The sequence below is a fragment of the Triturus cristatus genome, chromosome 8 (genome assembly GCF_964204655.1).
Source record: "Triturus cristatus chromosome 8, aTriCri1.1, whole genome shotgun sequence".
Taxonomy (NCBI): domain Eukaryota; kingdom Metazoa; phylum Chordata; class Amphibia; order Caudata; family Salamandridae; genus Triturus; species Triturus cristatus.
This window is the reverse complement of record NC_140591.1, coordinates 114,794,940-114,813,660: the sequence shown is the minus strand read 5'-3', so window position 1 is coordinate 114,813,660 and position 18,721 is coordinate 114,794,940. Positions and strand designations below refer to the sequence as shown.

At 45.0% G+C, this 18,721-nt stretch overlaps 1 protein-coding gene across 1 annotated transcript in view; it reads left to right on the top strand.

Moving 5' to 3' along the window:
• Positions 1 to 18,721, top strand: part of LOC146801661 (galactosylgalactosylxylosylprotein 3-beta-glucuronosyltransferase 1-like) — a 470,216-nt gene that overhangs the window by 389,250 nt on the left and 62,245 nt on the right. The window contains exon 3 of the mRNA XM_085621136.1: positions 17,748 to 18,274. Coding sequence (XP_085477262.1) covers positions 17,748 to 18,274 — 527 coding nt within the window. The remainder of the gene's footprint in view (positions 1 to 17,747; positions 18,275 to 18,721) is intronic.

Below are 18,721 nucleotides of genomic sequence, written 5' to 3'. Positions count from 1 at the left end.
ATAGACTCACATCAACAAAAAGCCCAACGTAGGAAGCAAAGTACTTTACAGAATAACCTGAAAAGATATTGAAAATGTATGTATAAGACAAAAAACATTCAAGGAAGGAGAACCAAACTGGAAATAACAGTCCTTGTAGCCGTGCTGTAGCGATGGAAGACGTTGAGTGCCCTTCCGTTCCAAGATGGAGTGACTTCTATTGCAAGGGTGTCTGCTCGCTTAGGACCCCTCTGGTGACCCATGAATGATTGGGCGTAGCCTTGATGTCTCAACTCAATTTATTTTCAATGCTGTAGAAGGTTTCGAAGAGTCATTGTCTGTTCTGTCGCTGCCGCGGGGTCTCAGAGCTCGCTCTACCCTGACTAATGTCACTCAATCATCTCACATTTGATGGATGGTAAAGAAGGAACACATCTGTAACTGCCAAGACAGATGTGATATAGTATCCATCATGGAAACATTTTCTAAAACATTTTCTAAAATCTATAGTTTCTTTGCAAACGGTTCGCACAGGGTGTGTCTGTTCTTAAATGATAAGGATGCGTGCTGTTGACACGAAGAGAGTGGTCCAACTGGGCAGGGATAGGGGGAGGCTGTTGTAGGTAAAGGAGAGTCCATTCTAGCATGGCAGGGTGCAATCCCACAACTGGAAGCAAGAGGCATAGAACTTTCATAGAGGTAGGAAGACCTAGGCATTGGGGTTTCGTATTTCGGGTTAGGGAGCCGCAGGCACTGGGGTTACATATGTAGAGTTAGAGAAATGCAGGCACAGGGATTGAGTATGTAGCGTTAGGGAGATGCAGGTATTGGGGTTGTGTCCCTAGAGTTAGGGAGACGGAGGCATAGGGATTGCGTATGTAGACTTAGAGATACACAGGCAGTGGGGTTATGTGCATAGAGTAAGGGAGACACAGGCACTGGGGTTCTGTGCACAGAGTTATAGAGATACTGGCATTGGGGATGCGTGCATGTAGTTATGGAGATGCCAGCACTGTGCTTGCATACAAGCAGTTACAGAAAAACAGGCATTGGGATTCTCTGCATAGAGTTAGCAAGATCCAGGCACTGGGGTTGCGTATATACAGTTATGGAGACACAAGCATTGGGGTTGCGTGTATAGTGTTAGCGGGGCGCACATACTGGGGTTGTGTACATAGAGTTAGAGAGATGCCAGAACTGTGGTCACATACACACAGTAATTGAGGCATGGGCACTGGGGTTTCGTACATACAGTTATAGAGACACAGACATTGGGGTTATGTGAACATACTTAGCAAGACACAGACACTGGGGTTGCAAACATAGAGAGGGTGACACAGGCACAGGGGTTGCGTATGTATAGTTAGGAGGAAGCAGGCACTGGGATTCTGTACTTAAAGTCAGGGAGACACCAGCACTGGGGTTGCGCATTAGTGTTAGAGAGATGCAGGCGCTGGGGTTGTGTGCATAGAGTTAGGAAGGCAAAGGCGCTGGGGTTGTGTGCATAGAGTTAGGAAGGCAAAGGCGCTTGAGTTGTGTGCATGGAGTTAGGAAGGCAAAGGTGCTGGGGTTGTGTGCATAGAGTTAGGAAGGCAAAGGCACTGGGATTGTGTGCATAGAGTGGGAGGAGACGCAGGGACTGGGGTTGCGTATGGAGAGTTAGGAAGACGCGGGCATCGGGGTTGCATGCATAGAGTTAGGAAGGGAAAGGCACTGGGTTTGTGTACATAGATTTAGGAGGGAGAAGGCACTGGGATTGTGTAAATAGAGTTAGGGAGACACAGCTACTGGAATTCAATACATGGAGTTAGAGAGACACAGATCCCGGAGTTATGACCATTGAGTTAGTGAGACACAGGTCCTGGAGTTATGCACATAGAGTTAGGGAGACTCAGGCATTAGGGTCGCGTGCATGGAGTTAGTGAGATGCAGGCACAGGGTTGTGACATATAGTTAGAGAGACGCCGGCACAGGGGTTGCATACATAGAAATAAAGAGCCGCATGCATTGGGATTGCATGAATAGAGTTAGGGAGATGCCTGTACTGTGGTTGCTTAAAAACAGTTATAGAGACACAGGCATTGTAGTTGTGTGCATAGATTAGGTAGACACAGGCACTGGGGTTGTGTACATAGAGTGGGAGGAGACGCAGGCACTGGGGTTGCGTATGGAGAGTTAGGAAGACGCGGGCATCGGGGTTGCATGCATAGAGTTAGGAAGGCAAAGGCACTGGGATTGTGCACATAGAGTGGGAGGGAGAAGGCACTGAGGTTATGAACCTAGAGTTAGGGAGATGCAGCCACTGAAGCTGTGTACATTGAGTTAAGGAGACCCAGGCACAGAGTTAGGGAGACGCCGGAACTGGGGTTTTGTACGTAGAGTTAACAAGACACCCCAGGACATCTGCGACAGCCTCGATGACCCTTAGTTTTTTGTCTTCTTTAGTGGGGAGGGGGGGCTTGATGAGGAGCAGAGTGCCTCTTAGTTAGCTCTCAGCACCAGGTCCCGCTCCCTCAATTGCCTTGCCCCTTCTCACACAGTGAAAATATGTCATAAGTTGGCAGGTATGCTCTCACCAGGGGCATAACACAGGCCCCTGAAGCCCCTGGAGTGCAGAGAGTCCCCAACCTTTCAGGGGACCACAATTTTTCAGGGGTCCGCATTCAGCCCAAAGCCAATGAGAATCCCTGTGATATGGGAGACTCAGGGGCGCATTATCACATTTTGTAAGAGGGGCCATAATTTTCCGCTACACCACTGGCTCTCACTGAGGAGACACTCACTGCAAGTAGACTGCTAATCTGCTAATCAAAGCTGCCATCAGTGCCAGCGTTACAAAGAGCGGCCGCTCCTCCGTAAAAGCGGAGGAGCGTCACCCGCTGCCTTTCGCAGTGAAAAAAAGTAAAAATAAAATGATAATAACTCCTGTCTCCCCGCCCCACTGCTGCTTTCCGGGAGCAACAGCCACTGATTACAGATGCCGCATGTTAGACCTGGGGGTCTCTAGTTGGCTGAAGTAGTACCTTAGGCCAAGTAGGGCCCCTTGCTTCCAAGTCAGGGAAATGAAGGACACCTTTTCAGATAGCCCCTGCTCACCCCCTCAGTAGCTTGGCACGAGCAGCCAGGCTTATTTTTATTTCTTTATTTATTTTATGTGTTTTTTATAGAGCGCGAACTTGACCCGTTAGGGTATCAGAGCGCTTTACAGGAGAGCAAAGCAATATACAGACAGATTTAGAATAGACCAATTACAGCTCGAGTAGTAGTATGGTGCAGCAATACATAGGGTAAAGAGGAGCATGTATTTACAGTTTACATAACCAATTACTCAAAGCGAGATACCATATTTACAGAGTACGTTTTCAATTATTCTGACCAGGTCCCAAGTTTCTGATGTTTCAGGTGACCCGGTAGTCAGAAGGGAGGTAGTGGGCCGCCATAGGTCGTGCCATAAAAGTAATTGAGGCAATATCAGACAAGAAATTTGCCCATAAGGAAGGTTTTGGCATCCTTTTTGAAGCGAGTCAGTGAGGGGATTCTTCTGATATCGGGTGGGAGAGAGTTCCATATTCTTGGAGCAGCCCCTGAGAAGGCCCGATTGTACGTTTTTTTTCCGAAAGCGTGCAGGTTGGAGCAGATAATCTCTGGCAGATCGGGAGTTTCTGATTCCTCCGGAGATCACGAGTTTCTGTGTCAGAGATGCAGGGAAGTTAGAATGTAAAGCTTTGTGCGTGATGCATGCTAGTTTGAGCTGTATACTTGCCTCCAGGGGAAGCCAGTTGAGAGCTTTCTGGTGTGGGGAAATATGATCGTATTTCCTTGTTTAGATAAATAGTCTGGCGGCCGCATTGAGTCAGGCTTTAAGAGGTGCCAGGGAGATCTTGGGTAAACCCGAGAGGGTTGAGCAGCCGTATTCCAGTCAAGCGATGACGAGTGCTTGGACTGCCATTTTTAGGTCGGGAGCATCAAGGAAGGGATTCAATTTCTTAAGGTAGCTCCGATGGAATCTGGCTGTTTTCGCCATAGAGTTTATGTGGTCCCGCATGTTGAGGTTGGTGTCAAGGGTAATTCCCAGGGATTTAGTCGAGTTCACAATGGTCGGTGGGCAATTTAAGGCTGTGATAGCCTTAATCCATGATTGAATCTCTAGGTTGGCGTTGGGAGGGGAGACCAGGAGAAATTCTGTTTTCTTTGCGTTAAGTTTGAGTTGATTGGATGCGATCCCTTGGACGGTGAGTTTCAGGGCTTCGTTCAGGGAGAGGTTTTGATGTAGATCTGGGTGTCATCAGCGTACATATGATAGGAGATATTAGCTGCGCGCAATACTTTGGTAAGCGGTTCTAGGTAGAGGTTGAAAAGGGTGGGGGACAGGTTTGATCCTTGAGGGACTCCAACTGTGACCGGGGATGGTGATGAAAGGTTGCCATTGATCAGGAATCTCTGTGACCGGTTTTGGAGGAAGGACCTAAACAAACTAGAACAGTGCCATCTAATCCCATTCTGAGTTTGAGGCGTTCGAGTAATTTTTCATGGTTGACTGTGTCGAAGGCCGAGGATAGGTCCAGGAGGATTAGGAGACAAGTTTTGCCTTGGTCGAGGCAAGTGTGTAAAGTATTTGCAACCACTCTCTCAGTAACCCAATGATGACACCACAAATGGACTCCACACAAGTTTCATAAAAACAAGTATATATTTATATAAAAAGATATACGATGAGACCACACAATATAGATCCAACATATGCGTATTTGTACTATTCCTCCTGGCTGGTTATAAGGCCAGCCAGCCCTTGTAGGTTCTAGCGATATTAATGAGCAATTCTAAAGGTAATACTAGATGATCCAATGCAGTCCTAATGCAATGCTATGCAGTTCGTAATTCTAGAATCAAGCACCTTGCAATGTAAAAATAATCCAGTTCGTTATGCAACAATCAAGCAGTTCGTAATGCCAAAATAATGCAATGCGTAACGCAACAATCAGGCAGTTCGTTATGCAAACTAATGCAATGCGTAATGCAACAATCAGGTAGTTTGTTATGCAAAAATAATGCACTGCGTAATGCAACAATCAGGTAGTTCGTAGTGCAGAAATAATGCAATGCATAATACAACATTCAGGTAGTTCGTAATGCAGAAATAATGCAATACGTAATGCTACAATCAGGTAGTTCGCACTGCAGAAATAATGCAATGCGTAATACAACAATCAGGTAGTTCGTAATGCAGAAATAATGCAATGCGTAATACAACAATCAGGTAGTTCGTAATGCAGAAATACAACCATCAGGTAGTTCGTGATGCAGAAATAATGCAATACGTAATACTCTGCAGCACCAATCACGTTGCTTTAGACATTCTCTCCGCCACACGTACTGACTCGCGGTCAGCTTCCCCCAACATGGGTATGGTGTAAACCAAAGTGCAGCTCCGCACTCCAGCCCCGGTACTGCCACTCCTTGGCAAGTATGGGCCGTGATACGTGCTGAAGCAGAGGCTCGCGCTGCAAGAATGGGAGAGGCCGAGATCATCTCTCTTCGAGCCCAAACCCCGCCCCAGGCGGCGACACACGTTACCTGGGGGGTGTGACCTTGCTCTCCTCTCCTGTTCTCTCGACTTGGGCCTCCAATGCGACTTTGTGGATTCCGGGCAGTGGCGATAACGAAGATCTCAGGCTGCAACAGGGCACACGCACACAGTGTCGCTGAGATTCCCTTGAACGTTGGGTGTGCATGCTCACAGGGCAATCCTCACAAAGATCTCAGATCTCAGGCTGCAACAGGGCACACGCACACAGCAGAGATTCCCTTGGACTCCGGGTGTGCACGATAACAGGGCAATCCTCACGAAGGTCTCAGGCTGCACAAAGCACACGCACACAGCGTCGCTGAGACTCGCTTGGACTCCAGGTGCCCATGATCACAGGGCAATTCTTACTAGGGTCTCAGGCTGCAAAAAGCACACGCACACATCATCGCTGAGACACACCTGGAAACCTTTTTGTTCCTGAGTTTCCACAACAGGGAGCCAGCTCACCTTGGGCCCTTGGGGACAAGTTACTTCAGGACATAGAACACAGCAAAGTCCTTTCAAGCAGGGGGACACAGCACACATCAAAGTCCCTTAGCCACTTCTTAGTTAAATCAGCAAACTGCAGGCCAGCCCTAGAACACACAGCAATGGGCAGTCCTTCTCTTCAGTCTCTTCAGCTGTTTCTTCCTTGGCAGAGGTTCCGCTTGACCACGAAGTAGTTTCAATCCTTTACAGTCTTGAAAAGTTCCATTACCCCCTTCAGGGGTTTCAGCTCTCATAGTTATACCCCAGTTCTGGGTGTCTCCCTGCCAGTGACGCCTTCTTCCTTTGATAGTGGGGGTCTGGGTCCTTAATCACTCAGCAGGAGATGGAGCCATTGTTTTATGACAGCATCCCAGGCCTCTTCACCTCTAGGAGCTACTCCTCCCCCTACACTCCAGATGCAGGTCAGCCTGTTGCTGTCTCACCTCCTCCCCTGGGTCAAGACATTCCCCAGATCCTATCACTTTCAAATCCAGACAGTCAATCCACAACCGGGCAGAGACATACAGAAATGTTAGAACACAAAAAACCAGCCACTTCTAAAAGAGTGGTTTGTAAACACACAGTGCAAATACCACCTTCACAAAAAGATGTGTTATTGAATTGTGAGTTCAGGCACACTAAACTTCACCTCTACATTTTAAACCTATAGGAAGATAGGCTGGAAACATATTACACAGCCTCCCCATTCTGTCCTATAGGCAAGTTGGCCTTTCAACAGTGAAAAACGAAATAGAGAGTATTTCACTGTTAGGATATGGTACACACCTCAGTACATGTCCTACCTTTCACTACACTGCACCTTTGACTTCAGCACGTCTATATGTGTTTTAGGGCCACCTCGTGCTTTTTGGTTGAGGTGTTTTAAAAAAAATGTTTTATTGCATGCCTGTTTCTTGGCCTGTTCTAGTGTAAAGAATGAGGTCTAATATAGGCTGTAAGAGGGAACTGCCTGCAACACCGATGTCCCTTCAGCCCATTTAGGGTCAAATTGTGCTAAAACTACAGTCTTTTGCCATTATTTTTCAAAGTTTTACAGGAGGTGAAACACTTAATCCTGCCTAGGAGGGTCACGCTTGCTTGACACTATGAAAGCGTAAGACCTCGTTAGAAACATATGACTTTCAAGGAGAAAATGTTACTGTTAAATCTGTTATTTAGTCCCATACATCATAGCATACATCCCCCTGGAGGCTTCCTGCATCTTGGGGGAATGTTTGCACAGTACATCTTTTAAGGTTCACCAGCTGCCCCTGTTATGCATTGCATGACTCATGCAGGCTGTAAATGTTTGTGGATTTGCCAACATTTGTGGCTTACTTCAAAAGTAAACACAGCCTGGGCATACATGCCAACAGGCCCTATTCAGACAGGAGACTCAGTTTATGCAGTCAAAAAAAGTATTATTGGAGCTGTCTTGAAATTGCCTCTGCTTTAATGAAGGTCAATGGGAAGGATACACTACCCTTTTTATTTCAAAATCTCACACGTTGGCATGTGTGCCTGTGCACCTAGTGATGGCTTTAAATCGGACTTCGAGTCTGCTAACTGGTCCTGAAAGACTCATGGCAATGAGCCAATTCATGGTTCAGGCTGTCCATTCATTACCTTTCATTTCTGATCTGGCTGCAGACAGCTTTCATTGTCAAGGGACATTATGCTGCCAGTTCTTTAAAAAAGTACAATAGGGAGAAGGCGAGAGAGAGTGCGCTTTGGGTCAGACCCCTTCAGCCACTGGCCTGCATGTGCTACTCATGGGCTGTCATTCCATTTTAAGACTGAAGAAGAGACCTGTATCTTACCATTAAGATCCATTGTGAGTTCTTTGTTTATTCCCTTTGCTGACACAATGGTATTTTAATCTCCAATGAATGGCTTTTTTGTTGTGCAAAATGCTTGGATGCATTCTTCTGTCCTAAAGACAAAGTGATATTCGCTATTTGTGTTTGCACAATCTTTTGTTTCACTCTGCTGTCAAAATAACTTATTTTTGGATTTAGGCTTTTTCCTCCACAAAAATAAAGACAAGCACACAATAGGTGTTATTAAATATGCAGCGACAATTCTATCTATTTACCAAAATTATCCGCTTTACAATATTTTGCAATGTGTGCGATTTAAGACCACCGCTTAAAATGCAAGCTGCAACTTCTGATCCCTGTTTATTGCTCTCTTCTGTGATAGTCGAGCTCAACTCTACTATTGCAGTCCGCTTAGTAAAGTGTTCCTACTCACACCTTCCGTATCACTGTAGCTCATGATGTTGCTTCATTGTGGGGTTTTAATTCTGGGACAGCTGTGGGTAAAATAGCCAAAGTTGTCAAACTATTGCCAAACACTTCCCCTAACTTCCCTTTGCCTAAGCTTGTTTTAAATATATATCGTATTTTAACATCTATATCCCACTATCTGTCATTTTTCATCCCGCGCGTCGAAGTAGCCTGTCAGTCATACACTATGATTGACAGTTCACTTGGAGGGAGGGGGATAAAAAACATAAAGTCACACAATCACAGGTGCAGCCAGAAGAGCAAGACAGAGCTTTCACTCTTGTACAGCAGCTCTACTGTTATTATTATAGTCAGTATATCTGGCAGCTGTCAATGTATATTACTCTCACAGTTCAGGCCTCAGACAGCAGAAGCGATAAAGTAATTCAAAGCTTGAACAGCATGGAGGATGACACACGAGCCATGAAAGAATGGCTACAGCTACTGCCCATTGGCCAGAAGGAAACAACTCCAACACATCTCCAAAACTGAATGGATTCATGAAATCAATATTCTGTGTACAACACACTAAACACTGATAGGCTTCTTGGGGATTGTTACAGAGTGTTGAGAGCATTCCAAAAAGACATTTGATTAGGGATGACACATCATTTCAAGATGAAGTAGTTCCATCAAGAAGGCTCAAGTACCCTCGATTGTTTTGCCACCTCTGGAAGCGGTCTAATGAGCTGCAAATTCACACATTTGAGTTTTTTAAGCAATGGTTTAGCTTTCCCTCATTGCAGTGTGTTGCTCTACAAATAGGGAGATGAACTGCAGAAGATGCACAGGGCAAATAACTTCAGGGGAGTCTGAATTGAGGCCAAGTAAAACATGCACACATCAGGTTCACAGACAGAAGGAACAACTTTAAGGAGAGGAAGGGCTGGGCATATCATGAGGTCTGTGCAGCACATGATCTAAACTACTAAGGGCCCGATTAACAAAGGCCATCTGCACTCGTGGTGAGGCCCCACAGCCATGGCGGGGATCCTGTACTTGTGGCAAGATCTAAGTACTGCAGCGATCCATTGCGAATGTCCAGTCACTCTAGTAGAGTTTCTGCCTGGCCATAAAGTGTAAGTGACGTAGCCAGTGGGGACCAGGGCCCTCCAAGACCATTGGGCAGGCTCATATGAGGTGAAGGAAAGGAATGAAGAGGCCACCTACTGGACCTCAAGACCACCAGCAACCCCATTAAGAGTACTGCATATCAATCACCTAAAACCACAGAGCAAGAGGGCTGAGATAATCCTGCTCCTGGTGACAGATGATGAAGTGGAGGAGGAGAGCGAGCCTCTTCCTGAACTACTATCATCCAGAGAGAAAGATGGGTCAGTGAAAGGTATTAAATGTTCCCAAAGTTCAATCTGCAAGTTGATTAAGTAGGAGATGTAACAAGGAGGAGAAGGTGGAGCTTGCAAGCTCCATGTGTGTGAGTGCATTCTGCACCAGGGCGCTGTGACTTGCAGTTCAGACCAGTTCCGCACAGGATTAATAGGATTGCCTGGTGTGCATTAGGGAAGTCACTCATTGTTTCAGGGCTGGTTATAAATGGGTGAGGGAGTAGGTATGGAAGAGAAAGACGGATCACTACCAGTTTGCAAGGCCTTGGAATCAGTAGAAGAGCAGGAACAGGAAATAGGAAAACCCAAGTCATATCTGGCAAAACTGAGAATTCAGGGAGGGATTGTCTGATGTTGTGATGAGTGCAAGAATTGGCAGAAGCAATACATGAGTCATTGGCTACCAGCCTTTTGGCTTTGCCAGTAAGTCTTGTATTGCCATGTTTTTAGTAAATCTTTATTGTTGGGGATCCGTGAGGCCACTACCAATATAAAACAAGCACTTGCAAAGCTAATATGTGTGGGATATTTGAAGTGAACTTGTTGTGTCATATATGTAAATGCAGTGCTGAAGATGGAAGAATAACAAGTTTGAACCACAATATTGGCGAGGGTGGGAGTGATGCCAGAAAGGGGTGAAGTTGTGACCGGGGTAGCTAGAATTAGTAGAGCCAATGACAGTTTATGTCTGGACTCTTATTACATATGCATCCATTTTACAAAAATTGCTCAAAAGACATTGATAAGTGAAAATGTGCTAGACAAACGTTTCCAACTTAGTAAATTGGTCAAATACTTCTTTTTAATATAGTTCACGGGCTAAAGGAACCTTCTGCAGGCAAATATGTGTATCAAGCAAGTCTTAGGACATAAATAATACTGGTAAGATATTGCTAATGGGTAAAGAACTACTGGAGAGATCAATATGTGACTTCTAGTCACAGGTTTGAGTTATATAATGATTTAGAGGCTTAATATGCTTATCACAAATACCTGCATGTATTGTTTGTTTCGACAATTCATATTTTATGCAAGATAGCTCAGTGGCTGACGGTGTTTGTTGCGGTCATCCTTATGTAACCCATAGTCACAGATTACAATCTGGGCAACGTAGCTTTGAGAGTTGTGCCCAACTGCAAACAAATGATCATAACCTGCAAAGCAACTCAATATTTAGTTACTGTAAGTCTAATAAATTGGGTTCCCATAGGTGGTACCAACACTACTTTTTAAGTGCAGTTTGTAAGGCAGCTCCATGGCTCTGTGGGGTTTGCCGCTGAAACATGTAGGTCACACGTTTGAGTCTAGAGATTCAGTCCTTTAACCTTCAGAGGCCAGAAAACACAGAGCCAGTAAGTTAGACAATAGTAGCATCTTTAATTGAGAGCAATTGGAAGCAGCACCTGTTATATAACGCACCATATAAAATGTATATACCGTGTGCTAAATAAAATATCATTATTGTAACACAATGCATCTCACTTATGAACAAAACTGCAAAACAAAATGTTCCCGAAACGAATTGAAAGCTGTGAAGATCCTGTTTTTACTCTGAAGGTTTTTACATACGGAATATACCACCAGGCAAAAACTGCCTTTAGCGGTGTTTTAGAGAGCACCAATATCCATCAATTCTTCAGAGTTCCTACAAAGGCTAAGTGTTTCTAAGATTTTGTCAATATAATTAACAATATAAGCTCACCATTGTTAGTATAAACAAAACACAATAGGCCTGATTCACAAAGGTAAATTGAGACGAAAATCTAACTTTACAACTTTCAGTATTCACAAAGGGCATTTATGAGACCCTCAGACCCAACTCTTCAAGAGACCTCTGAACCTGTGGAAGATTCAGAAGAAGTCCTGTGCTGCTTAGCAAGAAGGACCACTGCTCTGCTGCCTGAATGAAAGGACTGAGCCCGCATCTCGAATCCAGGACTACCACAGTGACTACAAAGGCTAGTTGGCTGGCCTCCTGATCATAGCCTCAGGGACAGAAAAGGCTCCAACAACCTTGAACCAAGCACCTGGACTCTGTCTGCTGTGAATCCTATCCCCAAGTGGTGCTACTCCAGTCCTGGGCCTTGGAAGTGGGCATGAAGGTGCTCTACCAGCCCAACAATGGTCCTGTGGGCAGAACCAACACAGCGCAACGCATTACCTTGCAACTCCACTTTGGAACAGTTGCAGCGCAACGAATTCCCAACACCAGACCTCGCATTGCAGCCGACAGCCTCCTCGGAACTGCTGCTGTGCAACACATCGTTGACTCGGCTATCTCCACATTACAAACCCCTCAACGACGGCATCTTTGACAACGACGCAGGGCTCTGGATTGCAGCCCTGCAATTCCTCAGAACCGCTGCTGTGTGACGCATCCTCAGTGCGGGATCTTGCAATGCTTTGCAACCAAAATTTAAGAGACTATATTCACCGGCCTTACTAGGTCCGTGTATTTTGCCTTTAATCAAACGTGGTCAGTATGAACTTGTGACTTTGGCCTGGTCCAGCGCAACTACATAACCACAGTTGGCGCTTTATGATCCTAGGCACTATTTTTACTTAAAATTTTAAAATTGCATGTCTCCAGTTCTACTGATAGGATTTTTGTCGTTTTGGTGTCAAGTAATGTATTAAATGTTACTCAGGTTTTCTAAATTGGTGTGGGATTTTTCTTGTGTTGTATTTTCACTTTATTACTGTTTGAAGTGCTGCATATTACTTTACATATTGCCTCTAAGTTAAGGCTAACTGTTTTTGTGCCAAGCTACCAGAGGGTTAAACACAGGTTAATTTTGGGGTTGTGTTGGACTTGGCCTTTTTGCAGGGTCATCCCTGAACTTTTTGCCTTCCTCCTGTATTTTTTCTGACCTGTTGTTGGGTGTTTTATGACTCTGGGCACTTTACCACTGCTGATTAGTGCTAAAGTGCATATGCTCTCTATTGTAAATTGATGTATGGATTAGTGACTCCATGATTGGATCATTCGATTTACTGGTCAGACCCTAGTACAGTGCACCATGGGTGCCCAGGGCTTGTAAATCAAATGCTGTTGGTGGGCTTGCAGCACTGGTTGGGCCACCCACCAAAGCAGCTTGTAAAGTGTGTCTCAGGCCTGATATTGCAGAGCCTATGTGCAGTCTGGTACTGCCATGTTGACAGGCCAAGTGCACCCACTTGCCAGTTCCCAAACCTTCCCTTCTCTTCATGTCAGACACCCCAAAGGTAGGCCCAAGGGCAGGGTGCATTGGAAGTAAAAGGTAGGACATGACCTGATGTGTGAGGAATGTCCTAATAGTGAATTACAGCCATTTTCGTTTTTCACTATTGCAAGGCTACCTGTTCCCCATAGGCCAGAATGGGCAGTTTGATTATAACAACTTATAATCCTAACTGACCCAGGGAACATGGAGGAAATTCGAGTTTACTATGCCTGAACTCAGAATGATAAAATACATATTTTAGTGAAGTTGGTTTTAACATTCTGTGTTTGAAAATACCACTTTTAGAAAGTAGGCATTTTCTTGTCTAACTGTCATAGCCTGCCTCTGCTAGGTTATGTATTCCATGTCTGGTTTGTGAGTGACAGGGGCTGGGGGATTCTAGGAGACAGGGTGAGTCAGCACAGGGCTGAATAGACCCATTTGCATGTAGAATGGTGGGAGGAGTTGCACCTGGGACTGAATGGGGCTGTGCCTGCCCTCCACAATGCTGGCTCCACCTCCTGTGGTGGGTCTGATGTCCCCGTCCCACACTGTCAACGGAAAGAAGGAGTCCTGTAAACAAAGTGCTCCAAGACTGACCAGAACTGGACTAGGCAAAGGGCTCTATGCCTTCAGAGAACAAAGAGAATATGAGTATAAAAAGGGGGACCTAGACCCTAGAACTTTAGATCACTTCTGGGAAACAAGAAGAACCTTTGCTGAGGAGAGGAATCAGAGAGAGAGACTGCAGGAGGAGACTATCCCTATGCTGTGTGCTGTTTGAGGATTGGCCTGCAGTGGTTACCTGATTGCCAAAGAAAAGAGAAAGGATGTTGTGCTACTTTCATCAACTTGAAAGAAGATCTCCAAGGGCTTGAACTAGAGCTTGCCTCCTGCCTGAATTATCAGGGATACAAGACTTCACCAACCAGCAGCTGCCTCCCCATTTCCCCCCCACACAGCACCTTAAGACCCTCATGGGTGAGTAGCGCGCTCTACAAATGTTTTAATTGATTGATTGATTGAACCAGCTCCACTGAGTTCCGTTTCAGGGAATCTGAATTGCCTGCTGTTGAGCTGGGCCTTCTGAGAGACTGCGTGTTGCTGTGTTGCCGCCGCAGCAGTTGTTGTCACATCGCTGAGGAAGCGTGCCGCCGCTGCCGCTTTTGCCATAGCATTGTCGAAGAGCCTCCCATCACTGGAGAAGAGTGTCACAGTCGCAGCAGACGCCGTCGCATCACCGGAGAAGTGTGTCGCTGCCGCAGCAGCTGTCGTCGCATCGCTGAGGAAGCGGGCCGCCGCTGCCGCTGTCACCATCGCATCGCCGAAGCGCCCCGCATCACTGGAGAAGAGTGTCACCGTCGCAGAAGACGCCATCGCATCACCAGAGAAGCGTGTCGCAGGGCCTGTCGTGGCTCAAGAAGGATGACTGAGTCACCGCACAGCCGTCAAGCGTGTACGCATCACCCTTTCGTTGTCACAACATCAAGAAGACACCATTTTTGTTCATTGCACCGGGTCATCATCGTGGCGTTGCTAGTCATATCGCCACAGAAGCGCATTAAGAAACCTATGCATCACCTCCCCACGCGGTGAAGAACTGACGCATCACCTCCTTTCCAGTAAGGAACCGACCATCACCGTCCCCTATGCAGCAGTACGGAACCGACGCATCACCTCCCCCGAAGCAAGGAACCGAGGCATTACCGTTCTTGTGTGTAAGGAACCGACGCATTACCTTCCCTGCAACCCTATTGTTTGTATAGCATTACGCATCCAAAGGTACATTGAACGTAAAGTGTCGCATTTATCTTCTAAAGAGAACTAAGCTATTTCTACCACTTTTAAAGTACATTATTGTGGATTTTTGGGTTGTTTGTGGTCTTGTGTTAAGCCTATATAAAGATACTTATTTTTTATAATACAACCTGTGTGATGTCCATCTGTAGTGTTGTCACTGTATTACTGTATGTGTTCACAAATGTTTTACACACTGCCTCTGAGATAAGCCTGTCTGCTCGTGCCAAGCTACCAAGGGGGTGAGCAGGGGTTATTTTAGGAGTGTATCCCCTTACCCTGACTAGACGCAAGGGCCCCTATTTGGTCAAAGGTACCTACCTCTGCCAACTAGAAACCCCGAAATCTAACAGGTTGCATGTGACTGCGTCCTGGAAATGTGCAATTGACCTATTTCAGCCACTAGGGTAGTAAGCGGGGGAACTTTCTGGAGGTTTTCTACTTGCACTGCTGTTCAAAAGTTATTAATAGTAAATGGCTTCTTGATGAAATACAGTTCAACTATGACATTGAATATCAGCCTTACACTCCTTGCCTTCATGGTATTTTGATTAAATGGAAAACGATCTGATCTTTTTAGGTCTGGTTTTATCTTTCTCTCTGAAGAGATGAACTAAAAAAGTGTAACTGTTTCTCCCTAAAAGAGACTTCAGACAGCTGTTAAAGCCATTGACCACTTGAACAAGAAGGCGGCAATGTCCTTCTGCATGGTCTCCCAGGCTCCACATTGTCTCCGATCCTCTTTAACAGCATCCTACGCACCTCATCAATGCGAGAAGAAATATGACACAACATCTCCCACCCTGATGCGAGTCTTCTGGCTCCCCTTACTACCCGCACCATCTTCAAAGCTGGCTGCATCATCTACAAAGCCATCATGGACGGCACCCCTACCTATCTCGCTGACAAGTTCATCATCTCCAGTAGTTCTTTGCACATCTGCAGACAGGAAACTATCAGAGTAGAGACAAAGGAGCGCACAAGAGGAAAACAAAGCAAAGTTCCTTCTCCATCTGTGAACTCAGAATCTGGACCAATGCCCTGTTTCTGGAAGGACTGTCTCAACCTTGCTGCAAACACCTGATGACAGACCTCTTCAAAGATCACTACATCATGATTAAAGTTCCTGTTTTTATGGTATTTGGTTTTTGACATTTCCCTCTTTATTTGTACATATTTCTTTTTTGCTTATTTTATCTGCTTTTATCAGTACATATTTTGGGTTTTGTAACAAAAATGAAGTTTGACAGCACTAAGAATCGTTTTTAAAAAAAGTTTTCATTTTTGTGCATATTTAAAAATATACACAGTTAGAGAAATATGTGGTTTTCTGTCTTTACTTAGCTGCAAATACCAGTAAAAAGTGAAAACGGGGAGCCTTAATCATGATGCAGTAGCAGTCATCTTTTGCTGTTAGAAACAAGCTACCCTTTACATCACACTTGAATATGCATTCTTGCCTTGGACCCTATGCGGCGCTCTATTGAGGTGCTCATCCTGTATCTTCTCTGTATAGCGCTGTCTAACTAGATGGCATTTAAGTCTTCAAGGAAGGAGATGACCGGAGCGGACATTGTAGTTCTGCTAGTAGAACTCCAAGTTCTCAGACTACAGCCTGTGAAAACCTTTCTTATGATTTGGTGCCTCACTGGAGAAGCTCTTGCACAAACTTTCTGTGGTCCTCCTGATATAGAAATTTTGTCTGCAAGTTTCTTGGTAGTTTTTAGTTCTACCACCTTGTAGGTCAGGCATTCCAATCTGGTTTATCAGTCTAGATTCAAAAAGGAGCCCAAGAGAGTGGACAGAATAAGGGAGGTATGGTCAAAGCGGTGCGCATTAGAGCCGAACCAGCTGCTGCGTGTTATAATGATTTAACAGAGTTAGGCAACTTTTAGGCGGTATCCGAAGAGTGCATTGCTGTAGCTGAAGTTTGATGGAAAAAAGTAGGACCACTGATGGTATCAATCATGCTCTGGGATAAATTCCTCTATGATCACCAGAAATCGCAGTTGAACTTGTGCTCTGTTTACTCTTTTATTTTTATGTAGCTGAAGATGGAACACGCGGTGTAGGATAAAACCTAGTGATGTATCTTTGCTGATGGTGCGTTCATCCAGATCTGGAAGGGAAGAGTTGATGGGGAAGAGGAGACATTTATGAATTTTGTTTTCCGTGGTTTAATTTAAAAAGGGTCTGAATTTGCAACAGGCAGTCAGCTTGAGGAGTTCAGCACTGGTCCATAGTTATTTGGTGTATTACCCACATTTTGATGTATGGTAAGGGTAAAGTGTGTGTTTTTTTTTAATTGCCCAGGAGCTTCATGCACAGTATATATTCAAATATATGCCTGAAGAACCTCAATTTGTTTGTTCCATGTCAGGCGAGCATGGCCCTGTAATTGGGGCTAGAATGCTTAGGGCCAGACTGATCTGCATTAGGTTTGTCCTCTTTCTCTCTCTCTCTCTCTCTCTCTCTCTCTCTCTTTTTCAGAGGCACAGTAGATCTTAAAAAATGGCGAAGGACCCGCAGTTGTGGGGGAGTCTCCTCACTCAAGGCGGAATCTTCCCCACGACTGTGGGGCCTACGCCACGAATGCGGAGACCCTTTGTGAATCAGGCCCTCTAAATTAAAAGGTCTTCTTTTATAACTTTAGAGTTCGAAACTATAAGTTAAGTAGACTTTATCAAGTGCTATTCAAGGAATGGTGACCATAAACGTCTTCTAACCATGGTATTACATTATTTTCTAAACGATTACAAGGAAGCGTAAATTGCACACCAAATGTGGTGAATAGGCATATTGCACCACAATATAGTCACAAATTATCCACACTGTGCATGATCCACCTGTGGCACCTTTGGTGACGTGATGGGTGTTTCAAGTATCAGGACACTTCGGTATCGTACTGGTATGGTAATGTGTATTTAGCTTCATGGCTTGCAGAGATGTATACTGGCAGTTAACAAATGGTTTTGACCAACATTGCTAGATGAACCCCACTAATAAGTTGTAAATGCACATGAATACAAAGGAAAGTAGAAAATCGAATTTTTTAATTTTCTTGTTTTGTGTGTCTTAGGAGATACAAGTGAGAACTCATCACTTCGTTATCTACACAACGTCTCTCAGTTCAAAGAGGAAGGCCACACATGCATACACCAAAGCTCCAGAGGTACGCCAGTGGCCATCAAAGCTTACGTGTATGCAAGACCACCGCCATGGTCAGAGTATCTACCCACCATCTATGTGATAACACCAACCTACACACGGCCTGTCCAGAAGGCGGAGCTGACTCGTCTAGCCAACACGTTCTTGCATGTGCGGAACTTGTACTGGATCGTGGTTGAGGATTCTCCAAGGAGGACCAATCTGGTGGCAAATCTACTGGAGACAACCAGCCTGAACTTCACGCACCTGAACGTGGAAAGCCCCAGGAGCTTGAAGCTTGGCCTGTCCTGGATGCCATCTCACACTCCTCGTGGCACGCTGCAGAGGAACCTGGGTCTGCGCTGGCTGCGGGACAATCTCAGGACTATGACCACGCAAGAAGGGGTTGTGTATTTTGCAGACGATGATAACACATACAGCTTGGAGCTGTTTGAGGAGGTAAAACTTTGAAAGCATTTTGATTATGACAACTGTTCTTAAAACATTATATTAATTATTTTTTGAAGCTCAGACTTTCATCAGTGTGAATTGATTCATTTAGTTGTGGGTAAGGAGCATTTGAGCAAGTTTACTAGAGAATTTGTGTGCAAAATTCATGTATTGGATCTGCATGCAAAGAGGTGTGCATCTGCTTTGAATATAGAGATTGTATTAGTGACTATCAAAGCCAACATATCAACGGGTCACAGCATCTGGACCAAAATATCGAGGGACAAAATATCGCATAAATAATTGCACAGAAGCAGTGTCATCTTAAGGTCTTTAGGAGATCTGAGCAAGACATAATCTAGGAGCCCCTGTCTAGAGCAAATTAGAATTGTATTACTCATTGCCTGATAATTCATGCTCCCTTGATTCCAAACAATACAAAAAAATATTAAAGTT